The sequence below is a fragment of the Dama dama genome, chromosome 23, assembly GCF_033118175.1.
Source record: "Dama dama isolate Ldn47 chromosome 23, ASM3311817v1, whole genome shotgun sequence".
Taxonomy (NCBI): Eukaryota; Metazoa; Chordata; class Mammalia; order Artiodactyla; family Cervidae; genus Dama; species Dama dama.
This window is the reverse complement of record NC_083703.1, coordinates 17,459,204-17,481,919: the sequence shown is the minus strand read 5'-3', so window position 1 is coordinate 17,481,919 and position 22,716 is coordinate 17,459,204. Positions and strand designations below refer to the sequence as shown.

The 22,716-nt window shown below is 48.7% G+C and overlaps 1 protein-coding gene and 1 long non-coding RNA gene across 2 annotated transcripts; one reads left to right on the top strand and one right to left on the bottom strand.

Moving 5' to 3' along the window:
• The first annotated feature begins 2,027 nt into the window (after positions 1-2,027).
• Positions 2,028-14,559, top strand: LOC133044225 (uncharacterized). Its single transcript, XR_009689905.1, has 3 exons — positions 2,028-2,100; positions 3,222-3,308; positions 14,158-14,559. It is a non-coding gene; the product is annotated as an uncharacterized LOC133044225 (long non-coding RNA).
• A 4,656-nt stretch (positions 14,560-19,215) lies between these two features.
• On the bottom strand, positions 19,216-19,881 carry LOC133044224 (small ribosomal subunit protein eS8-like). Its single transcript, XM_061125645.1, has one exon. The coding sequence runs from the start codon at positions 19,862-19,864 to the stop codon at positions 19,253-19,255; it is 612 nt and encodes a 203-aa protein (XP_060981628.1). The 5' UTR covers positions 19,865-19,881; the 3' UTR covers positions 19,216-19,252.
• Positions 19,882-22,716: the final 2,835 nt, after the last annotated feature.

Here is a 22,716-nt window from a genome sequence, read left to right as displayed (position 1 = left end):
ACCTCCCATTCAGGAATGGTGACTTCCCAACTAGCAGCAGAGGCCTGGGAGGGTTTAAGTAACTGGGTTGAAACAGTGCTTGCCTTTTGTTCTCCCAAACTGTGCTGGTCATGTAGGTTCCGCTCCCCCCCCGCCCCCCCCCCCCCTTCATTCCTGCCAGCTTTCTGAAGTGTTCTCCAATACAGGACTCTAGTCTTTTAAAATAACAATGGTAATTACCTTAACTGGAGTTCTTTAAAGGTAGATCCTTCTTGCCCACCTCCTCTGAAGATGTGAATAATGCTCTGATTTATTGCTTGGTGCTCAATCCACATGGTATTATTTCCTCTTTATACCTGTTAATGGGCATTTGTAGGAGTGGGGGCAAAAAACTTCCAGAAGTCCCTATTTTTTCAGCCTAGAATAATTACAAGTAATTTTTCTTTGTTTCCAGGAAATGGTAGATAATCAGCTTTATGTAAAGAAAAATATGCACATGGCATATGGCTGCACATTCCTTTGGGGCCTTTCACAGAGAATTAGAACTCTTAACACCCCACTGGGATCCCCAGCAGAAGTGATTTGCTTGTCATGTTTCTGGAGACCCAGTCCTGTTATTAAGGGACAGTAGTTGGCCCTGCATAGTTTTTATCCCAAACAGCTGCATTCTTTCAAATGGTTGTTCCGTCTGCTTGACACACTCTCGGGAAGCAGGCAAAACATCATGACCTTCCGTCTGTGTATGAAGAACTTGAGGACGAGGCATCCACATGGAAGGATGCACACGGCTGGGTGGGGGAGCTTGGGACAAGTTTTCAGGAACCAGCCCTTGGGGCATCCAGACACCCTCCTCTGCTCCTTATGTTCTTTCATATGTCAGAGGGGACAGAAACAGACTAGCTCTGGTTCTTAGAGTTCTATTTTATGTTGAGTTTTAATCTCCTGGTTGGTGTTGTGTGAAATTGCTGAGAAATGTATCCATCACAGGTAATCTATAAAAGGGGAAATTGGGAAGCATTGAGTTTTGCTTCTAAAATTCCTCTTGGAGTGTGATGAGCAAAAGCAAGTAATTTGTATTCTGGAGTTCTTGTTCACTTATGCTTGTGTGTCATTTCTTTGCCTTTGTCCACATTTTAGAAAAACAGTAAAAATAAATGTTTCCTCTGTAGTCTTCGATCTGTCATCTATCTATCTATTCATCCTATACCTGTATCTTTATTTGTCTATGTATCTATCCAATACATTTACCTAACTGTCTAGCTGTCTATCCAACATTATCTATCCACTGTAGGGATAAATTCTTAAATTTGTAGGACAAATTCTCCTCTATCCTCTTTAGGTCTCCAGTCGGGTCTAAGAATTAAACAGACAAAAACAGATGAACAGGGGAAAAACATACACATTTTAGTAAATTGTTACACATTCATAGGAGCCTCCATAAAAGAATGAACTCAAGAAGCAACCAGAGCAGAGTCTTTTTATACATTTTGGAAAGAAAAAAATGCATTTGTGAAGAATGGACAGGACAGAGGGGTTAGGGCCAGAGTTAGTAAGTGGTGAAGGAGTAATGAGGAAGATGAGGGTTGGCAGAACAAGATTTGCTTGTACACACTCAGGCATCTTTTCAATTTGTGCTGTCTGTCCATTTCAGCCCAAGCTGTCAATGCTTTTTCCAATATAATTCCCTTAAAAAATGTTGTGGATGCCCTATGAATCCTATTGGGGGCTCCCTCCATTAGGAAAAAAGCCTTACCTGCAAATAACTCCAATATATGCTTTGTGGGGACAGGGTTGTTGAAGTGCCCAGTCTATGGCATTTGTTGTTTGTATGGCAGCTCAAGCCGACTAAGACAGTCACACGCTTGGCATCGTCTATAAAACAGATTTTCCTGACAGTGCCCTGTACTTAATTTTTCCTAGGAGCCCTTTAAGCTTAACATCATTTACTGTCTGGAGAAAGTGAGAGTTTTCAAATCCAGAAAGTTCTGCTTCTCTTTTGGTCAACAGTTCTGCCTTTAGCTCATTTCTCTTGTCTTTTTACTAAAAGCAGCAAGAAATCAAATGGCCCCTTCAACACTCTGCTTGAACCATCTCCTCTGCCACCTCACCCCAGAGAATAAGGTATATTTTCTACCTTCCTTATTACTTTGGAAACAGTGCGGGTAAAATTGCTGTCTCTACTAACATAACAATTTCCAGTAAGATTTTTCTGTTTCCTCTAATCCTCGGCCATCCACACCTGATGAGAAAGAGGTGGGACCCTGACTAGTAGGAGTACGGGTGCATCCACATTTGTGAGCACGTCATACTGTTGTTTAGAGCCTTGTATCATTCGAGGTGCTGCTCCATCTCATTGCTTCAGACCCTAATGAAGTAGACGCACTGATGAGAACACAGAAAGTGTGTTCTGTGATTCTTTCAAGTTCACATCGCTTGTGGCAGACCAAGATTTGCAAACAAGTCTTTATCAGGGCCCATGACATTTCTAGCTTGTCAAAGAGCAGGTTGTCTAAGGGGGCCCTCTGTGTTGGATGGACGGATGGATGGATAGTTTCCTCTAAGTTGGCTCTGCCACGGCCCCAGGTTTTGTGGTAGAAATAGCAGGGGGTTCTGTTAGATGGGGATGGGTGGAATGCATGCTGCTCTCCTTGGTAGGTGCTTGTGACTGAGGAGTTCAGCTCAACACCAAAGACTGATTAAGGCTCTTTGGGTTGACCAGATGGACCCGAGGGGAGGCACACAGGGATCAACTTGGGTGTCTCATTTCCATTCCCACCTGAACCTGAATCCAGTCATTCACGAGGAAACTATGCCATCCCAGGGTCTGCTGCTGCCAGAGCCACTGACCCTCCATCCCAGGGTCCCTTGAGAGCCCCATGGCCTGAACCTCTTTGTGCACGGCAGCCGGGGGATGCTGGCACCGCCCCATCACACCCCCTGCTGGAAGCTGTCCAGCCTCCTGTCCGCTGGAGGGAGTGGTACCTGCTCCCAGGCCCTGCCTCTGAGAGCAGCCTTGGCCAGAGAAAGGCTGGCTGAGTAGAATTCGTTCATCTGCTCCATCTGTTCCCATCAGCGTGGAAGGAGTCAGGACAGCCCACTTGTGTGCAGCACATTAATCAATGAGGGCTTTGCTGATATTGGAAGAGGCATATGTGGGCTTTGGAGTTGACTGGCTCATGACCAGCTATGTGGCTTTTGGCAGGTAACTTCATTTCTCTGAGTCTCTGTGTCCTCATCCACAGGTTGGGGTGCCAACCTCTGCGGAGTGTTGTGAGAATTCAGTATAAAGCACACGGTACAGTGTTGGACAAGCGGGGACGTTCAAAGAGGTAAGTTTCCTTGGTTAGTAATAAGGAAAGAGGTTTTCATCTGGGGGAAAGTGAGGTGTGCATGTGTGGGAAAAAAGAAATTAGAGGGACTTCCCGGGTGGTCCAGTGGCTAAGACTCTGCGCTTCCAAAGCCGGGGGCCCTGGTTTGAACCCTGGCCAGGGAACTAGATCCCATGTGCTACAAGTAAGACCTGGTGAAGCTGAATAAATAAGTATTTTTAAAAATTAGATAGCTGATTAGCTTGATGCGGAAAAAGATGTTGCAGGACTCCAAGCTCCTATGCTATACGTGTAAAGAACAAGGAGAGCCCCTTCTGTCTACCAGTGGGAGTCCTCAGACCACATTGCTTAGTCCATGTTATGGACTGAATTTTGTGTCCCCCAAGATCTGCTGAGATCCTGACTCCCAGGGTGATGGTATTAGGAGATGGGGCCTTTGGGAGGTGAGGAGGTCTTGAGGGTGGAACTCCCCAGTGGCGTTGTTGTTGTTTAGTTGCTAGATCATGTCCAGTTTTTTTTGACCCCATGGACTGCAGCATGCTTAGGCTTCCCTGTCCTTCACTCTCCCAGAGTTTGCTCAAATTCATGTCCATTGAGTGGGTGATGCCATCCAACCATCTCATCCTCTGCCATCCACTTCTCCACCTGCCCTCAATATTTCCCAGCACCAAGGTCTTTTCCAGTGAGTCGGTTCTTTGCATCAAGTGACCAAAGTATTGGAGTTTCAGCTTCGGCATCAGTCCTTCCAATAAATATTCAAGGTGGATTTTCTTTAGGATTGACTGGTTTGTTCTTGAGGTTGGAGGAACTCTCAAGAGTCCTTAGATTTAGTGTCCCAGCGAGCTTTCTAGTCCCTTTTGTAATGTGAGAACATGGCAGGAAGGCTCCATCTGCAAACTAGGAAGTGGCCCTCACCAGGCACAGAGTCTGCAGCCTTCGCCCCTGGGAGAAATGAGTATCCACTGCTTAGGGCAGCCAGCCTGTGCTGTATTTGTTATAGCAGCCCTAGCTGACTGAGGCAGCCCCATGGCTGATTCGAATGAATCCAGACAGAGCGTTCTTGTGGTGCAGAAGCAGGCACAGACTTGACTATTTTTGGAAAATAGACATTTAACTATTTGTCTCTGTGCCTCAGACTTTTTGGAAGGGGAAGGATTTGACCAGTCCTCAGACAGGCATGGAGGATGACAGTTCATCATATCTAGGGCCCGACTGCCTTCAAATGGCCTCTCAGTCTTGGCTTTGCCCCAGCACAGCACCCGCACATAGTAAGTGCTCAGCAAACCTAGGCTGACTCTCCGGTAAGAACATTTCTCACTCTGCCTGACCTTTATTACATGTCTGCACCATCCGAGGCTTCTGGAACTGAAGCAGGAACTCCAGTTTGCCAAACTCTGCCTCCTTCAGTGGCTTTAGCGGAGCCTCTGGGTGTCCAGCCTCCCATGAGTCCTGGTTTGTACGTCTTTTTTCAACCCTGAAAAAAATGTGTGTTTGGGCACTTGATTGGACAGGGCTTACAGGTGAAAAGAAGGTAGAAAAAGAACTGCCCCCCACCCCCCACCACCCGCCGCCACTCCTCATCTCTGATTCTATTGCAAATCCTCCTCCAAGACTGACCCAGCTCGCAGCCTTGACATGCGGTCCTGGGAAAGGAGTCACGTGACTGTGGTCTGTGTCGAGCGTCCTGCTGAGACCCGGCGGGAGGACAAGTCATATTAATTCTGTCTGACTCCAAGGGTCTCCTTGCAATTCTGTGCAGTCCCCGCTCAGAGGTCCTCAGGGAAAAGAATGTTTTTAAATCAAGGACAAAAGCTTGGTGCAGGCAGCCCTCCAGGGGTTGGTGGCCAGCGCTCGATAGAGAAATCGAGTGTCCAGAGTCAGGCTTTCCGCATGAAGGGCCCTCCCCACGTCCGTCGTGAACGTGGAGCCTGCTGGCCTGCTGCAGTGGTTCTCCCTGCCCTGGATCCCTGTCTGGTGACTGGCTGTAAACTTGGGCACCCAGGGGGCTGTGGCTCTCCATCCCCGGACTGGGGAGGGTCCTCTCCCTCCTCAGAGGAGCAGGTCTGTGGCCTGAGAGTCGTTTGATGGGGTTGCTGTCTGGTTGACCGGCCAGGGGCATTGATTCCATGCTGTTCTGTGAGCTCCCTGTTCACCCAGGTGGGAGCTGCCCATGTGGCTCAGGGCTGGGGGCCCTGGGGAGCCTGGTGGGTAGCTGTCCCCCAACCATGTGAAATGCTGTGGCCGTGTTTCTTTCCTCTAAGAGTCTGTTGATAAGTGTCATTCTGGACGTGGCTGCATCTCCGCGACAGCTTTGGGTTTTAATTTATTCATGTGTATGTTCTCAGAGCCCCCTGCCACTGCCAAAGGCTTTATGGCCTCTTAAAGTTTCAACGCATTTGCTTTATGGCCAGTGTTTGTTGAAGGGAAGTGGTGTTCAGGGAAATGATCAGTCTGCCTTCCGACTGGATGATGGATGAAGGATTAGACTTTGCTCTTTCATTTAGAGCTTGAACACCACCTGGGCATATGCTGTCCAGCGCCACCGGTTTCCCCAGGTTTTCATTAATTCGTGCGTACGTGCACCGGCCCGTGGGATCCTCTCTGTGCCAGACTCGGCCCTAGGTGTGTGCTAAGTTCTTGTGGCTCATCATACTGAATCCCGTGGGTCGCAGGTTCCTCTGAGTCCTGCTGCAGCACTCTGGGGATCTGGATGTAAGTCCCACATCCTCCAGGTGCCGTGAAAACCCTCTCCAGCCTGGCCCGCCCCCGGGCGTGCTGGACTCAAGGCTGGGTGTGTTGATAGCGGTCTACTGAATAGCTGTGGTGAGGAGCCAAGCGCCATGATCAGCGTTACCAGGTGACAGGAGCGCAGGGATGTGCAGACGTGTCTGGGCCCCATCCGGCCTGCCACTCATCAAGGGAATGAGACAGTTGTAAGGACCAGAAGCAACGGGGGAAGCAGGTACCACTCACAGCGGTTGGGTGAATGCGGGTCTCGCTTGCAGGCCTGTCCCGCTGACCAGGGGTGGATTCAGCAGGAGCCTGTCTCCCTGCAGCCACAACCTTGGAACTGGATTTTATTACCTCCTACCCTGGTGCCTTGTGCAGGAGAGCCAGGTACAGCGGCAGGGAGGAGAGACGAGCATGGTGGCTGGGCTCAGCCAGCGACCCTGTCCCCCCAGAGCCAGAAGAGAAGTGAGGGGCCCTGAGCTGTCCAGATGAGCAGTGACCCCACCTCCAGTCTGCACGAAACCAGGAGAGGATTCCTCATCCCCTCCCCCCGGCAGGGAGGTGGAGAGCAACAACTGATATCCAAAGAAAGTCATGGGCTGGACGGATCCTCCCATCCTTGTGACAACAGCACCTGGTCAGGGTTGAGGGACATTCTGGCTCCTGGGAGGGCCCCTCCCACCCCCCCAGGGGGCAGATGTCCTGGCTTTGGAATGACCTGATCCTTTAACATCTTCCTTGACATAAAGTCCCATAACCTTCTTTGGATATCAGTTGTCAGTGACAAAAATTCCTGGGTCAAATTGGAGGATTTCACAGTCTCATCTGCCTAACTTGGGTTTTATGAGTTTGCCCTCCAAAGGAAAGATGGAGGAAGAAGGTGGGTGGAGTGCTGCTCCTTTGGCTTTAGACTCCGTCAGAGACAGCAGAGTCAATGGGAATTATGCCAAGCATGGTGTGTCTCATTTACAACTGTATGAAGATGCAAGGAACAGAAAGCCAGCTAAAATGGCTTGAACACATATGGGTTTATTTTGCTCACATAAGCAAATGTTTAGAGGTAGGACTTGCTGTCCCTGGTTCCCTTCATCCATGATGCTCACGCAAGCTCCTCCTTTGCCTCATGGTAGCAAGATAGATGCTATGGCTCCAGACACTGTCTGAATACAAGGTGGAAAGAATGGAATCAAGGAGTCAGACCAGATATGTCTATCACTTTAATAGGAAAAATATCCCAGAAGTGGATAATCTACTTCCATTTGGGTCCAGAGTGGATCGTGAGGCCACCCCTGGTTGCAAGAGAAGCTGGGAAGTTGGGGAACAGGATGGTCACGATGATCTGGTCTGGGCATGTGGCCACCACAGATAAGAGGAAGAAGAAGGGAAAGAGGATGTGGAGGCTACAACAGGTGCTTTATCTGAACTGACTTTTGAGTCACATCTCCAAGCAGAGGACCAGCAATCCAGATTCACTTAGGATCCCATCTCGAGCAAACAGGGTCTTTTCACCCGCTGTCTTATGTAGAAAAATTGTTTCTACAAGTGACATTATTAACTTCCTGGCCGAGCAGCCCTGTGGGTTGACCTTCACTTGCCAGTTGAGAGGAAACTGCTGATTCCTGCATATTTACCAGCTGTTCTGTTCGAAAGGGTTGCCTAGTTGGAAAGAAAATGAAGCAGATGGGTCTGAGGTTTCATGATGAAGTTGAAGGTAGAAAGGAGGAACATCTTTCTCGAACAACAAAAATCTTCAGTCTCAGTGAAACGCTGGTTTGTGACAAGATCTTCGAGAGTCAGGGCCAAGTGGCGGTTGCCCATGGAAACCAAGGGAACTTTTTTCCTGATTGGGTAGCTGGTCTCGAAGAGGATTATGGCAGCCTGGCCACCATGTTTTTTTTTTTTTTTTTTAATTCTTTTTTAAATTGAAGTATAGTTGATTTACAATGTTGTGTTTGTTTCTGATGTACAACAAAGAATGATTAATATACATATATATGGCTTTCCTGGTGGCTCAGATGGTAAAGAATCTGCCTGAAATGCAGGAGACCCGGGTTTGATCCCTGGAGAAAGGAATGGCTACCCACTCCAGTATTCTCGCCTGGAGAATTCCATGGACATAGGAGCCTGGCAAGCTTATAATCCATGGGGTCACAAAGAGTTGGATATGACTGAGTGACTAACACTTTCATAAATATATTTCATATTATTTTACATTAGGAGCTTATTACAAGACATTGAATATTGTTCCCTGTGCTATACAATATGACCTTGTTCTTCTGGCTGCCATGGTTTCATGGAGGTTTTTTCTTAAAATTACATAAATGGAGAGAAAACACAGGATACGGGATACGAGCCCATGGCAGATGGACTGTTGGTTTTCTCTCAGAAAGAGACTTCAGGAACCTCCAGCAAAGCTCTGCTAGTAATTATTTAGGGATCCAAAGAGAGGTATCTCTCCTTTAACGCTAATGAGAGATCTGATATGGAGTGTGGCTCCTGATATTTCTAATTCTAAAAAATATTCAGATAGTTTTCAACCCCAGGCAAGGTTAGGAGCTGGCTTATGAGAGGTAGAGTTCTTAGTTGAGCCACATGGTTCTTACAAATGAAATTTATGCTTGTTTAAATAATATATATGTTTATTTATTTGTATTTACAAGAAGAACTCTGGACTGGCTCACAGGTTTCTGATTCCGCTTTCCTGGCTGGAAAGGAGCAGTCCCTCTGACCCCTCAGGCCACCTGGTGGCCACGATGGGCACTGCAGTGTCCAGTGGGGACAGTGTCCAGGGGTGTCCCTGCCAAAGTCAGCTCCTTTCTGTGATAGAAAAGGCACACTGGCTGATCGGTGCTGATTGGATGGTGATTTCAGGGTCTTTTGGATTTCATCCTCCTGTCTTTTTTTACAAGTATCTTTTGCTATTATGCTTTTTACTGTAAAAAACACATAACAAAATTTGCCATTTTCATAACATCTTTACTGTTTTCACCTGTACAGTTTATAGTAATATTGAGTATATTGCCATGATTGTGAAGCAGAGCTTCAGAACTTTTCATCTTGTTGAACTGAAACTCTGTATCCGTTAACCTATAACCCTGAGTTCCTCTCCCATCCTCATTCCGCGTGGCATGTTTAAGCCTGTCTGGTTGACCACAGCTGAGGACCTGGGACTTCAGTGGAGAGCTGACAGCTTGCAGCCGGTGAGGCCCCTTCTCCATCTCGGATGAGAACTGGGGGAGATGGAGCTGAAGAAAGTAAAGCAGTTTCCCAACGCAGGGCTTATGGATCAACATGGAAGGGGTGGTGGTGCAGTGGGGAGCCTGTAAGGCGGTCGTGGGCGAATGAGCCAGGCTCCCTCCCGTGGACCCTGCTTCCTGGAGGGGCCGGGGGCCTAATTGTGTGAGGTGTTTGCCATGGAAAGAAAAGCTGGTCACTCCGGTGAGTTGGTTCAAGGCAGTGGAGCTGAACTGAACCTGTGTCTCTCGTGTCAGATTTGCCTTATGTTGGTATGTGGAGGAGACTGTTTTCCTGCTGGTTAATGTGAATTACAGTAATACTTGCTTTCTTTGACAGAATCGTCCCAAAGTGACGGGAAGCAGTCCCTGGAGCTCACTGCAGCTCAGTCGGGCCCCTCATCTGCTGGGAGGAGGCTGGTTCTCCTTCTGTCTTCTCCCCAGTATCCCTGGCCACAGGGTAGGACGTCTGTGTGTAGATGTGTGTGTGTGAAGATACAGTCTGTTTACCTGTAAAATGTGTGTCTGTTTATGAAACGGACAAACCAAAGACTGCAGGGGTGCAGGACAGGAGATGCTGCCTGCAGGCCTGGGTGAGAGGAGTCCCTGCCCACACCTGGGGGGTGGGGACCCCAAGGGCTGAGTGACGGGGCACTGACAGCCCCCTTTCTGGATCCTGAGACCCTTAACGTCCTACCTGCATGGCCCCAAGCCCACTTTGAGGGCCCCATCTCAGGGCCCGTCCTCCTGAGAGCTGACTGGGGCTGGCACGTCCACATGTGTGTGCAAGGCCCCCTGAGCCGTGGGAAGGTGTGCGGGACGGGACCCGAGGGGGCGTGAGGGGCAGGCGGCCCTGCGCGGCCATGCTCAGTGTGGAGCTCTAGTTGTTGTTCAGTCGACTCTGCGACCCCGTGGGCTGTATCCTGCCAGGCTTTCCTGAATGGGATTGTCCAGGCAAGAATACTGGAGTGGGTTGCCATTTCCTTTTCCAGGGGATCTTCCCGACCCAGGGATCAGACCTGCGTTTCCTGTTTTGGCAGGTGGGTTCTTTACCAGGGGAGTCGTGGAGCTCCAAGGAACTTGAGCTCTACCTTGAAAATTGGCCTCTGTGTCCACGTGAGGAAGTGCTTCTTCAAGAAAAGGATGGCACATATTCTATTTAAGAATTTGTTGGCTCAATTTATTATTTTAAAATACATGTCCACATAGAATGTAGTCCTCTGTCTGTGACCTTGTGCCAGAGCCCACACATGTTTAGGGCGGTCTATTAAATTCCCCTTGTGTATTTACCTTTGAAATCATGAAAATGTTTTACATAATGATGACATGAGATTGTATTTTAATGTGTGCTTCCTAAACGTTGAAAGCAAAGAGAAACAGCTGAGCAGAACTGGGTCTTGGACCAGTGGCGTAACTATCCCAAAAGAGACTGTTTTAGGTGACTATAAAATGCAATTGTTTGACACTACGTCCCTGCTTGGGCTGTATTCTGAGGATAAAAAGAACTGCGAAACATTTTAAGAACTGTATCCAGTGACTCTGTGGTTTGTGGTGGCATTAGGCATTTTCATTCTGAAATGATCGTGTGTACGTTGTGTAATAAAGCGCAGGAGTGCTTCCATTTGCCTCCCGGAAGCTCCAACCCCAGCCTCGCGCTGCCTTTGTAGACAAGCCCCTGAGTCTCGTGTGCCGGGACCCAGATTCTCCCGGTGCGCAGGGCCGGCAGACCCCATTGCGGAGGTTGTCCCAGTGCCGTCTCCGGCGCTGTTGTGAAGGTGAATGACTTAGATCTTGTGACAGGTGTTTAGTCATGTTAGCATCCCTGTTCCCTGGCTGTCTGTATCAGGACTGGTAGCCACATTAGGGCTCCTGGGTAAATGTTTGCTGTTTGATTAAATGTATCCTTTCCTGCTGCCCAGCTTCAAATGAAAACACTTCAAAAATAATGTCTGAAAAGCACCATCCTTGCTGGGTATTTACATCTGGGTCCAATCAGGAGGCAGAAACCGTACAATATTTGAAAGGGACATTCACTATAAGAAATTATGAAACAGTGGTATGAAAGAGGCTATAAAGATGGGAAAAGAACTCGGGTGCCCTAGGTCAGGAAGACACCCAAGTAAAGGCAGACTTGGAAGGGGGTTCACCATGGATGAAGCCAGGTATGGTGTGGGGAGGGGGGCGCGGACACTGGCTGGGGCAGAAGTCCACTGGTGGCCTTGGCCACAGCTGACCCGTGTCCCCTGGCAGCAGGAACGTGTGTCCTGGAGCACAGGCCAACGGGGCTTATAGGTGGGCACCCAGCGCCAGGGTGCTGCTGCCCGCATGAGGCTGGCAGCCCAGCGGTGTCCCCACTGGGGGTCTGCAGTCTGCAGCTGGGCAGTCACCAGCCTGGGCCAAGGCTCTGATGCTGCCCGTGCGCTCGGGCGGGGCGCCAGCGGGCATTCACACACAGACACACACGCATACACACAACTGACAACGCAACGGGGATGAAAAACAGCAAACCCCTCTCCCTGAAATGAGGGGAAGGGACCTGGCCTTTTCCTGCACGGGTCCTCTCTCGCCCTCTACTGGCAGACGTTTAGCATTGCACCCACGGTCAAGGAGCGCAGGTGAGTGCTCACAGCCCCTTATCACAGAGCCGGTGCTGCAGGCGAATTTGGGTCCCATAGGCGATAAACTGATAACTGGCTCTCTGGGTGAAAATCTGCAAGATAGACTTGTATGAAGTTATTGAGAGTTCTGTTTTATAAAACTATTTCATGCCCTGAGAAAATCCTCATGATATGCTGTGAAAAAGCAGATTACAGAAACAATCAATACAGTGTAATCCAAATTTTTTTAAAAAAGAGCTAAGATCTTTGTTTATAAGATTCCTGAATGTCTTCTCCTCTCCCGCTGCCTGTCAACCCCCATAATTTTGCGAGAGTGAGAAAGTGAGTCAAAGTTCGGGCGTGTTAGAGGACTGATGATTTTAATTCCCTTCCTGTCATCTGCCTCACCCCTTGCCCAGGAGCAGCTGGGGGAATGTGCAGGGAAACGATTATGTTACTCAGATGATTGGACCCTGGTTTCAGGAAAGGGTGTGAGAAAAGATGGTTGCCTTTATCCCTCAGACCAGCAGGATCAGTGGTCACGTGAAGAAAGGTGGTCCGTGGCTGACGGTGCAAGGTAAGCCATGCCTTGGCTTGGCTTTTATTGATACAGAGTTTCTCAGGGTCCCTGTGTGCCCTGGACTCTCTAGCTGGTCAACAGCAAGTCCCAGTTTTTATTTTAATTCATGTGTGTGTTTGTTTCGTGGAACAGTTTGGAAAATGCTGCTATGGAAACATATGAAAGATGTCTACAAACATTTTTAAAGCTATAATACCAAAACGCCTTTGACCTCATAGCGTATCTTCTTATATTAGTGATTGACTTTTGTTAGAAATAAAAGTCTGTCCTCATAAAAATATCACTGCCTCTATATACATATACAAACATATACATGAACATATAAATGGACATAATATACATACAGCACACACATGTATATACACACACACACAATATACATACATATACACACCTACACATGCATGGGCACATACACATAGTACACACATGTATAAACATAGTACATACACCTAATATAAAACATGTACATATACCTGTGCCTATAGATGCATATACATATAGACATACACATATAGATACATCTATACACATATGTACACATATAATATGCATACACATACATATACACACATATACCCTTACATACATACACTGTACATACATATGCCATCTAGGTTTGTCATAGTTTTTTTTCCAAGCAGCAAGTGTCTTTTAATTTCATGGCCGCAGTCACCATCTGCAGTGATTTTGAAGCCCAAGAAAATACTGTCACTGTTTCTATTGTTTCCCCATCTATTTGCTGTGAAGTGATGGGACAAAATGCCATGATCTTAGTTTTCTGAATGTTGAGTTTTAAGCCAACTTTTTCACTCTCCTCTTTCACCTTCATCAAGAGGCTCTTTAGTTCCTCTTTGCTTTCTCCATAATGGTGGTGTCGTCTGTACATCTGAGATTATTGATATTTCTCCTGGCCATCTTGATCCCAGCTTGTGAGTTATCCAGCCCGGCATTTCACATGATGTACTCTGCATATGAGTTAAATAAGCAAGGTGACCATTTACAGCCTTGACGTACTCCTTTCCCAACTTGGAACCAGTCCATTGTTCCATGTCTCATTCTATCTGTTGCTTCTTGACCTGCATACAGATTTCTCAAGAGGCAGCTCAGGTGGTCTGGTATTCCCATCTCTTGAAGAATTTTCCACAGGTTGTTGTGATCCACACAGTCAAAAATTTTTAGCGTAGTCAATGAAGCAGAATAGATTATTTCTGGAACTCTCTTGCTTTTTCTATGATCCAATGGATGTTGGCAATGTATAGACATATATACAAATAATATACAAACATATGCATGCATGCAGTATATATTTATAGACATATAAACACACACACATGTAATGCATATACCTACACATATACACTACACATAATACATATGCATGCATATAGCATACACATGCATATATATGCACACATAATGTATGTGCACATGCATGCACACATACAATGTATGTGCACATGCATGCACACAATATACACTCATATGCATGCATACACACACACACAGACACATATCTGCATACTGACAAAGATGGAGGTTTTCTATGCCACAGAGCCAGCAGCTCTCTCCTTGTAGGGATGAAATTATGGGCAATTTATCCCATCTGTGTGCTTTTGTGTAATCTCCAAAATTCCTGTGGTTGGTTGTTGGTTTTGTACTAGGGCAGAAACACCCGTGAACTGCCTTCTATTGTGTTTTCACTGTAGCGTTGATAGCCACTTGGAAGGAGGGCTCGACACCCGCCCCATCAAGGTGACTGCCCAGAGGCTGTCTCTGCCGTCACATCTCCTGTTGAAGCAGCCACATTGCAGATGTCAGCAGGGAAGCTTCTCTGACCTGCTAATGGGCTGCGTCCGAATCGGCAGGGTCTGCCTGCCTTTTCAGGGTCACGCTTGCGTTTTCTCAGCTGCTGGAGCCTGACCCTCTCTGACAATTATTACTTCATGTCAGAAGGCTGCCGGGCAAGCTGTCTGGAGCTGCTGGGAAAGACGGAGCTGCCCCCATCAAACTCCGGGCAGTGAGGCTCTGGCGGAGGGTTAAAGGCTCCAGAGTTTTCTGTGGAAAGACATCTTGGCCGGTTCCTGTGCCCCTCTCCCTCCTGGGCTCCCTCATACCCCTCACCAGCCTGCAGCTGGAACACAGGCCTTGGACGGAGGCGCCATCGTGGGGCCGGGTCTGTGTTGTGACGAGGAGACGAGAGAGATGGCCCCGGGCTGCCCAGTGACCATCCTCAGGCGGATGATCTGAGACTCCTGGGATTTCTCCCAAGAGGAAGTGCAGAGGGCCTCTCTCTCCCTATAATAACGACGACCACCCACTTGGACTCCAGGTTTCCTCCAGGCAGGAGGGAGCGAGGGGGCAGTGTTTGCTGCCTCCATCGCTTCACCAGCTCTTACTTACAGATGCTGACTGGGGCCTTTCTGGAAGAGGAATTCATCTGAGAGGAAAGCGAGGGTCCCTGAGAAAGATGCGGGGTGGCGGAGGGCAGCCGCCAGGTCCTCCCAGTTTTGTGTGTCCCAGCAGGAGGTCCCAAGATGGCAGGAGCCAGCCTGGCTCAGGCAGAAGCTGGTGGGTCTTCAGATCCTGACTCCCAAGCTCGCCAGCACCGGTGACATGTAGCTCCAACTTGTGACGCCTCCCACCTCACTCTCTGTGCACCTGGGGGTGGCCCGGGGAAATGCCGCTGCTTCCTGGCAGCACGGAGAGTGGATGCCTCTGGAATGACGCCGGCGAGTCACCACCACAATGGCTGATGCTCCTGGAGGGGAAAAAGTGCTTGCAATGGATTCTGTCATTTAAGATAGTCTTTCAACACATATGTCAACACATCCTGTGTGCCGGCAAGGTTCTAGGCACTGAATTCAGTGGTGGACGAAAGAGACACAATCCCATGAAGGAATAACACTTGTCCTGTGCACGGGATGGAACAATATTCAGCCTTAGAGTGAGGGGACACAGATGTGCTACAACATACAACGTGAACGTCTGTGCTACAACATAGATGAACCTTAAGGGTGTTGTGAAGGAAATAAGCCAGAAACGAAAGGACAAAATACTGTGATTCCCCTTACCTGGAGCAGTCAGGTGCATAAGGATAGGAGCAGAAAAGTGGTTGCCAGGGGCTGATGGGAGGGGGGAGGATGCGGCGCTGTTGTTTAATGGTGTTGATTTGAAACAAATAGATGGCTAGATATTTCTCTAGCAAAGAGGTTTATTCAGAATCAGCAGAGAACTGCAACTTGACAATGGTGAGCACATCTAAGCCCCTGCCTAGCAAGGGAAGGAGGAGCCTTTTACAGGGGGATCGCTGGGGCTTTAAGAACGTGGATGCACAATGCCTCTTCCCTGGGTTTTTACAGAAAGCTCCTCAGTTAGTTCTCTTGGGCAGCTGGAGCTGAGAATCCCTGCTTCACAATCTCGAATGCACCTTTAATCAACTGGGGAGCTTTAGAAATAATACCGATGTCTGTGTCCCATCCCAAAGTTTTGATGTTGTCTGAGTGCCCTTGAGCTATGGGGCTTCTGAAAGCTCCCAGGATGGCCCACTTTGCATCCTTGACCATGACCGGACTGGCAGCTCTGCATTGCTCTGCCAGGGCCCAAGCCTCCATCAAGCACAGTGCCTGGGACTCGTCATACTCTCAGGGGTCCACAGCATTTAGTTTTCATTTCTTTAAAAATCAGAAGCAAAAAAAAAAAAAAAAAATGAATGTTTATGTTGAAGAAAATGTTGTCGTATGTACTGTTAATATATTCACCTTTGTACCAACACTGCTATAATGTGGAATTTTTAAGACTTTTTTTGTGCAAGAAGAGCCCACACAGGTCATGGTGCTGCCCTAGTGTCTGCTTTGATCTCAGTGGTCCCCCAAGGTCCCATCCAGAGCTTTGAACCCAGTGGGCGCTGAGTGAATGAGGGAGGAGACTCAAAGGATTTAACAGCTACAAGGAAAAAAAATTGTGTTACAAAGGGGATGGATGAACATGGAACATTCCATGGAACTCGTCCATGGAATGAACTTGGCAGAGCTTGAAAGACGTAGAGAGATCAGGCTGGGAGGAAAAATATCAGGAAAGTGGATGTCTGCCCCCACCAGGCACCCAGTTCTTTTTTAGGGGAAGTGACACCACGCCTTTAATACCAGGACTTCCCTGATAGCTCAGGTGGTAAAGAATCTACCTGCAATGCAGGAGATCTGGGTTTGATCCCTGGGTCAGGAAGATCCCCTGGAGGAGGACATGGCAACCCACTCCAGTATTGTCGCCTGGAGAATTCCATGGACAGAGGAGCCTGGCGGGCTTTAGTCCACGTGGTCGCAGAGTCAGAGATGACTGACACACGCACACACAAGCAAACTGAGGCCCCATTTTCACTCCCTGTAGAAAGAACCCAGCCCCTCCCTGCTCAGCCCAAAAGCCACTTTCCTCTGGGATCACTGGGGCTGTCTCACCTGTTTTCTGCTGTCCCTGGACCCAGAGCCACTAGCCAGGAATACTGCCCACTTCCTTCATCCCCTGCAGTACATCAGCCCAGGCCTCTTCCTGACAACTCGGGACAGCAGAGGTGAGTTCATGACAGAGCTGACAGGTGACCACTGAACTTGTGCCTGTGTCTGTCCCAAGGGACCCCCTGGCTTTCCAGGAACCTCCTCACCAGCCATCTTCTTCTTGGGGTGCTGCCCAGCCCCTCGGTTCCTCCCAGGGCTCCCCCTGCCCCTCTAGCCCTCCAAGGAAATTCCAGTTATAGGACTTAAATCACTGTTGCTTTTTTATGCTGAGCTTTGGACCCTTTTGAGGGAAGGGGCAGGCATTTCTTTTAAACCCCAAAGACCCAAGAAAGCCCACTAGGCTTCTGCACCTGCCCCGGCACTCCACTTTGTCTTGTACCAGAAACACAGTTTCTTCTTTCTTTCTTCACAGCAGGACTCCTTCCTGGGACAGATACTGACGTCCAGGGAGGGCTGGTAGGTGGACCCCACAGGTCACTGCTTCCTCTCCGAGTTTTGCGATGCCTTGGCATGGTTGCCCAGGTCGCTGGGTGGGCGGAGTTTCCTGTCTTGGGTCTTGCTAAGTGTGCTTTCTCACTGATTCTTTGGGGGATGGTTCTTCCACGGAAAAGCTCTGTGCAGAGTTCATCTTTCATTCCAGATCCAGCTGGCAGATCTGGACAGGGACGCTTTCTCTAGTCCTTTACGGCCCTTCCTTCTCCAGATGGGGTCATATCTGGTTTGGGAAACTGAGATCCCCAGGGAGACCATCACTAGGTCTCTGTCCAGGTCAGGATCCTCCCGCATTCTGGCTGAAGTTTGAGGATGGGGCCGGGCCTTAGGGACTCCCAGTGATTCTGGGTCAGAGAGGACAGCAGGGAGCCTGGCTTCCTGCAGGGTGTTGACCACATGTGCACACATGCACATCTGTGTGCTAACACAAGCACATGCAAGCATGCGCACATGTGCACACCTGTGTACACACTCATGAGCACACCCTTAGGTGGCCCGGCACACTCACGGCCGTACGTCTAGATGGGGTGCCCAGGGATCTGTGCACACAGCAGTCCTCAGCTTCAGAAAGTGTTTCTTGGGAGTGTATTCTGTCCTAACTTGCAGGCAGCAGAGGAAAATGGCTACAGAAGAGTCTAGCCCCCAACCTGCTTTTGTGGGCAGGCAGACAGGCTTTCGGGGGAAGAGAAAAGTATGAGGTCTGAAGGATTTGGGGAAATAGAAGGACCTAAACTGGGTCTTCACAGATGGGTAGGATTTGGATAAACAAAAGTGTGGGGGGCATTCAAGACAGAGGGGGGTGGTGTAAATAAACGTTGGTGTGGGAGTTAGGAGCTTGGGTGAGAGCAGGCTGGTGGGACTGGAGTGGAGGTGGATGAAAAGAACAGACATTGTGGGTCAGAGGAAAGGGGGCTTGGAAGTTTGTATAATGCAAGGGGCACTAGGAACCACTCAAAAAGAACAAGAAGAAAGGGAATGGATGTGACATGTACTTACTATTCACAAGATTCTAAACCAGACGCTTTACATTTATTTAGTCTTTACCATAATGCTCTAAGGTAAGATATTATTATTCCTGTTTTTACAAACGAGGCATTTGAGGCTCAGAAGATGATGTAATCACATCTTGTAATTGATGTGGCCAACTTTCAAACCCAGTTCTCCCGAGTTCCAAAGGTCCTGTTTCTTTCTTGGATCACGCTGTCTCCCAAGAAGAGAAACAGCTAAAATTAATTTGAGGAAAGATTAATCTAGCTGCAGTGAAGACACAGACAGATTGGAGGCGGGGGTCAGGGGACCTGCTATTGAAATAAACAAGACTGAGATGAATGTACAAGATGAGCCTGGACCATCTTGTCACCCCAGAAAGCAGAGACATGTCAGAGTGGACGCAGGAGCCAAAGTCCTACTGGCAAAAGAGGAGACGATTCAGATGCCACAATTCCCTTGATGACTGCAAGGGATTGACTGCAGTGGATTAAAGCACATCAGGTGTGTGGAAACCCGAGCCTTTATTATTTTTTTTTAATATTTATTTTGCCATGCCAGGTCTCAGTTGCGGGTACGTGGAGTCTAGTTGTGGCACACGGGCTCAGCGTGTGGGGTCTTAGTTCCCCAACCAGGGATTGAGCCAGCGTGCCCTACATTGCAAGGTGGATTCTTAGCCACTGGACCACCAGGGAAGTCCCAAAGTCCAAGCCTTTATAATGATGCTAAAAATCAGACCCTCTTTGGTTACTTTTGTTTTTTCTTCAACAGTATATGCCTTTATTAGATGAGCTAAGACAGGAGGGAAGAGGGTTTATTTGCCTTTCCGGGCCTTGATCTTCCTCAGATAGAACTCGAGCTCTTTTCCCTCTAGCACATAGCCGTCTGCTCGGCCACACTGGCCTGGTCTTGAAGTGATGCATGCAAGAAGCTTGCCCTGCTGGAACTGCTCCTCTAGAAGACTGCTGATTTTTGCATTCCTTTTCCTCTCATCGTATTTCTTCTGAATTTTCTTTGATCGTTTCTTGTTTAACATCTCTCCCTCCTCAGGAGTCAGCTTGGCCCCCTTCTTGCAGCCCAGGGGCAGTGCAGAGTGGGACTGGTACCACTGTCGGTTCGGTGTGATACATTTCTTCACCAGGGTCTTGGTACGGACCAGTTTGTTGTTGGATGCATCATAGACAACATCGATTATTCTTGTCTTGCGTGTACAACACTCCGAGCCCCAGGAGAAGTTCCCCGCGTCCGGCCTCAAGGCCCGGTACTTCTTGTTGCCTCCCCGCACATGGACTGTGTGTATGCGGCGGGGGCCAATCTTGGTGTTGGCAGCGGGGCGTCCCAGCTCATACTTCCGCTTCTTGTGGTAGGGCTTTCTCTTGCCCCCGGTCTTACGGCGCTTGTGCCAGTTGTCCCGAGAGATGCCCATCGCTCGGCGCTGGCTGGAAAGAGTCTTTGGTTACTTTTGAAGAATGCTAGGAAAGCAGTTCAACCTTTGGGAAACTGGTATAAGAAGGGAAAGAAGCAAGTATTCATTCTGTCCTCCCTGCCCCCAATATGAAGTTTCTCTTTTTTTAGAAGCATTCTGGCCAATCAATGAAGGAGTTACAGAATTAGCGCATCACCTGTGACTGCCTCTAAGAAATGGATGGATCTGGCATCCATGTCTGTTAACATCTCAGAAGGAACTGACCAGACTTGCTGTACTTACTTATGGAAGGTACCACTGCCTTTGAAGTTTTTGCCAAAAATAATCACTGAGTCTCTAGATCTAAATATCCTTTTACAGAGAAGTCAAGGGACAGAGGAACGTATCAAATGACATCTTGAGGATGCAGTCTGAAAAATCCAGACTTGGGATCATTGACTGGATATTTGATAATATTCAGAAACTGATATTTTTTTAAAGGAACAGTCTTGTGGATGTGGGTTAAGAAAACCGATCTTTTTAAGATACTTTCTATAATAATTGCAGATGAAATGGTATGTTGTCTAGGGTGGAGGATGGGAAAAGCAAGCTGGATTATGCATGAAATGCAACTAGCTATGAGGTAAAAACTGTTGAATTTAGGTGATAGAGGTGCATTAATTTATCTTCTCCACTTTTATAAATGTTTAAAGAGGTGTTTCAAGTAGGATGGTAATGGTGAGTTCACGGCAGTTGGTGCACGAACGGGGCATTTTTAGAAGGGAAAGGAGTGGATCAGAGCTGGATCAGGGCAGGAGGAGCACGGGGGGTGGGGGAGGCAAAGCCCTTGGCACCCCACCAGCATACAGCCAGGAACGTGGCCTGGCGTGACCCGGGCTCCCAGGGCCAGGCCCTGACTGCAGACGAACTCCTCCGCCTTGGGGAGCTGAGAAATGTTCCCAGCCCAGCTGGAAGTACTGTCTGCCAGTTCATAATGAGCTGCTCAATGTTCCAGCCCTGAGGTCACCTCCTCTGTGAGTCTCCTGGATCCCCGGGGGCAGGATCAGTCATGCCCTCCTCCAGGCGCCGCAGCTCCTCGGCCCTGATGGGCGTCTGACCTGCATTTCAGAGACTGTGTTCAGTCTGTGGTCCCCAGTGCCCTGTGTCCCCTGGGGCAGAACCCAGAGCCCTCCACACAGGAGGCATTCAACACCTATATATTGGTTATGAAATGGACTGCCCCCTCATTCCCTGGCAGATGAGGACGCAGAAAGTGTGGGACTGGGTTGAGGGACTGGGACCAGAAGAAAGAAGGCCTTAGTTTCCTCTCGGTGAGCACACCCACTTTTTCCCTGCCTGGCAGATTGTAAGAATCTGCTGGGGGTGGCCCAAGAGGAGAGATCCTTGAGTCACAGGTGGTCCTTCTGGTTACCATGGTGATAGCTCACTCTTGCTCCCCCATCATGGGGGCTGGCCAAGGCCTTTGGGTTGTGAAACTTTGGTGTCCACATCCTTTTGTTGTTGTTGTTGTTGTTGAGTCGTTAAGTCACGTCCAACTCTTTGTGAGTCCATGGGCTATAGACCTTCAGGCTCCTCTGTCCATGGGATTTTCCAGGCAAGAATACTGGGGTGGGTTGCCATTTCCATCTTCAGGGGATCTTCCCAACCCAGGCAGATTCTTCACCAATGAGTCACCTGAGAAGCCCACATCTCTTTCCTCTTCTGAGATTGCTGGGACACTCACAGAGCAGGTCCTTGGGATTCTTAACAATTCCTTTGCAGGTTTCATGATGGTTGGGAAGCTGGGAGGGGACTCAGATGGGTCACTGCATTGCTTGGGGTGACCCCAAAGTTTCTTCCCAGCTAAGAACAACAACAGGGAGCACAGATCGGGGATAAGGTAGAATTTGGTTGAGGAATCCTAATTCTCTTTCCTGAGGTCACTTGCCTATAAGAAGTGATTCCCAGCCTATTGGGCTAGGAAAACCCTGGAGCCATGAATCCCTTTGTTTCCATTCAGTTTAGTGGCGGGGGTGGGAAGGTGGTTTTAATAGGACCAGGTAGAACCTGTTTACCTTTTCATCTTCTGGGCACCGGGCGCTTGACAACACATCTCATTTGTGGAGGTAACCAAACCACTTCTGTCCTTTCTGGAACACTTGCTGGGTCCCCACACAATTAGGGGGCTGCTGTTAGCTTTCTTTTGCATAGAACCCCCAACTCCAAGTCCTCTTCCTTGTTAGGTATCACTTTCTGAAGGTTAGATGATTTCTAAGCAAGTGAATGTGATTGGAGGGCCGCTAGGGCTCAGCATCAGACCTCGGGGCGGTAAGGGGCACTCTGTTCTCGTGGCCCCTGGTGGAGGCGCCAGTGGAGTTCTGGCCCAGGGGATGCTGCAAGCCCAGAATGCTTCCTCTTTCTCCAGCAGCAGCGGACCTGTGCGGCTGAGCCCGGCACACATGGCTGATTGCTAGGAACATCTTGGTTGACTTCTCTATTTTAAGTTGTCCAGTTGCTATCATATTCTTCATTGTCCCTGGAGAGTGTGTCCTACAGATCAACACAAGTCAGGCGGCTCCCAGCCAATGTCACTTCCCTGGCAGGCAGTCCCGCAGCCTCTGAAGACCTCCTCTGGCTCCAGGGATCTCTCACGCTTCCTGCCTATTGGTGAGATTAGCTGTGGAACCTTCTAGAGCACTGGACATCGGTCACTAGGATGCACGGATGAATGTCTGTTCTGCCTATAACCACTGCCTCCTGGTGAATCCATTCATCATGCTCCGGATCACTCATGGTAGGAAGTTCTTCCAAAACTCTTGAAAACTTTGGGGCTATAGTCAGTGACCATTTCCTCCCTGCTTCTCTTCAGAAAG

Excerpts from the sequence above, each read along its gene's own strand:
- LOC133044224 (XM_061125645.1), bottom strand. The coding sequence starts at position 19,864 with ATGGGCATCTCTCGGGACAACTGGCACAAGCGCCGTAAGACCGGGGGC.